General features: G+C 35.2%; 1 protein-coding gene across 2 annotated transcripts in view; it reads left to right on the top strand.

Moving 5' to 3' along the window:
• pglyrp6 (peptidoglycan recognition protein 6) overlaps window positions 1-2,500 on the top strand; it is a 7,304-nt gene that overhangs the window by 3,906 nt on the left and 898 nt on the right. Inside the window, exon 4 of one of the 2 annotated variants that reach the window (XM_080511245.1) lies at window positions 1,783-2,077. In XM_080511245.1, coding sequence (XP_080367371.1) covers window positions 1,783-2,077 — 295 coding nt within the window. Of the gene's footprint in view, window positions 1-1,782; window positions 2,084-2,500 lie in introns of both variants that reach the window. The other variant, XM_080511244.1, reaches the window with a different exon arrangement.

The following is a 2,500-nucleotide window of genomic DNA, read 5'->3' as shown; positions in this document are numbered from 1 at the left end:
CAAATAACGGTAAAAAAGAAACAATAAACTACCAGTAAAAGTTAAAATGTATTAAAAAAGTAGCAGTAACAGTTTAAAAGTATCAATAAAATACAAGTAACAGTAAAAAATAAACAATAAACTACCAATGAAAGTTCAAATGTATTAATAAAGTAGCAGTAACAGTTTAAAAGTATCAATAAAATACAAATAACAGTAAAAATTTAGCAATAAAGTACCAGTGAAAGTTCAAATGTATTAATAAAGTAGCAGTAACTGTTTAAAAGTATCAATAAAATACAAGTAACAGTAAAAAATAAACAATAAACTACCAATGAGAGTTAAAAGGTGTTAATAAAGTAGCAGTAACAGTTTAAAAATATCAATAAAATACAAATAACAGTAAAAAAGAAACACTAAAATAGCAGTAATGGTTAAAATGTATTAAAAAAGTAGCAGCAACAGTTTAAAAGTATCAATAAAATACAAGTAACAGTAAAAACGAAACAATAAACTACCAGTAAAAGTTAAAATGTATTAATAAAGTAGCAGTAACAGTTTAAAAGTATCAATAAAATACAAATAACAGTAAAAATGTAGCAATAAAGCACCAGTGAAAGTTAAAATGTGTTAATAAAGTAGCAGTAACAGTTAAAAAGTATCAATAAAATACAAGTAACAGTAAAAAAGAAACAATAAAATAGCAGTAATGGTTAAAATGTATTAATAAAGTAGCAGTAACAGTTGAAAAGTATCAGTAAAATACAAATAACGGTAAAAAAGAAACAATAAACTACCAGTAAAAGTTAAAATGTATTAAAAAAGTAGCAGTAACAGTTGAAAAGTATCAGTAAAATACAAATAACAGTAAAAAAGAAACAATAAACTACCAGTAAAAGTTAAAATGTATTAAAAAAGTAGCAGTAACAGTTTAAAAGTATCAATAAAATACAAGTAACAGTAAAAAATGAACAATAAACTACCAGTGAGAGTTAAAATGTATTAATAAAGTAGCAGTAACAGTTGAAAAGTATCAGTAAAATACAAATAACGGTAAAAAAGAAACAATAAACTACCAGTAAAAGTTAAAATGTATTAAAAAAGTAGCAGTAACAGTTTAAAAGTATCAATAAAATACAAGTAACAGTAAAAAATAAACAATAAACTACCAATGAAAGTTCAAATGTATTAATAAAGTAGCAGTAACAGTTTAAAAGTATCAATAAAATACAAATAACAGTAAAAATTTAGCAATAAAGTACCAGTGAAAGTTCAAATGTATTAATAAAGTAGCAGTAACAGTTTAAAAATATCAATAAAATACAAATAACAGTAAAAAAGAAACACTAAAATAGCAGTAATGGTTAAAATGTATTAAAAAAGTAGCAGCAACAGTTTAAAAGTATCAATAAAATACAAGTAACAGTAAAAAAGAAACAATAAAGTAGCAGTAATAGATTTAGTGTATGAATATTGTAGCAGTAACAGTAAGAAGAAAGAATAAAGTGGCAGTAATAGTAAAGAAAACAAATTCAGAATTACAAAACAATCACTATTTTAGGTTGATGGTGAAAACAAAACAGTGAGAATCAGAGCAGCAGGATAGTTTGTGAATAACTGAGTGAAGGTTTCAACCTGCGGCTCTGCAGGAAACTAAATGTTTGAATCGTTTAGCAACACCCGAAAAAGAACCTCGGAAGCTGTGAGCTTTATTTTAACGAAACATGTTTTGAGGCTCCAGAAGAATTCGATTTGTTTGAAAGGGACAAAAACGTCTGGGCGCCGATGCTTCCTGTCCCTCAGCTTCGTGGCGGGCTCGGACGGGAGCGTGTACGAGGGCCGCGGCTGGACCTGGCAAGGAGCCCACACCTTGGGACACAACTCGCTGGGCTACGGCGTCGCCTTCATCGGGGACTACATGGACCGGCTGCCCACCCAGCACGCCATGTCCCTGGTGAGGGATCGGCTGGCGTCCTGCGCCGTGGGAGGAGGGCGGCTGAAGGCCGACTACACCCTGCAGGGCCACAGGCAGGTGGTGGACACGCTGTGTCCCGGAGACGCCTTCTACCAGGAGATCCAGCGCTGGGACCACTTCGGGGTAAAGGTCAGGGCCTCGGCAGGAGTCGTCTGCGTGCCTGTCTTGTTAGCATGCCAATTAGCATGCTAAAAAGTTTGTTCAATTGAGCTGAAATTTGGAGGGTGGCCTCATAGGGGGCGCTGCGATCACGGCCAACTAGCTAATTAGCCGCCCTGCTAAGCTAGTTAGCTTAGCATGTCAGAATGTGCTATAACTCCACATTCCAGGTCCGCCACACCTGGGAGGTATCCTCTGCGCTTTTCAGGCAAATCGCAGGTGTTAGCATTGCATGCTAACAAGTTTGTTCAAATGAGCTGAAATTTGGAGGGTGGCCTCGTGGTGGCGCTGCGATCAAGAATCACTAGCTAATGACATGGTTTCCACGTACTTTTGACCCCACCACGGGCTCACGAGTTCAGTAGGGGGCCTCGCTCGCCAGCAGAG

This window comes from Blennius ocellaris, assembly GCF_963422515.1.
Source record: "Blennius ocellaris genome assembly, chromosome: 16".
NCBI lineage: Eukaryota > Metazoa > Chordata > Actinopteri > Blenniiformes > Blenniidae > Blennius > Blennius ocellaris.
The sequence above is the reverse complement of the archived record's forward strand: the minus strand, read 5'-3'. Positions and strand labels throughout refer to the sequence as shown.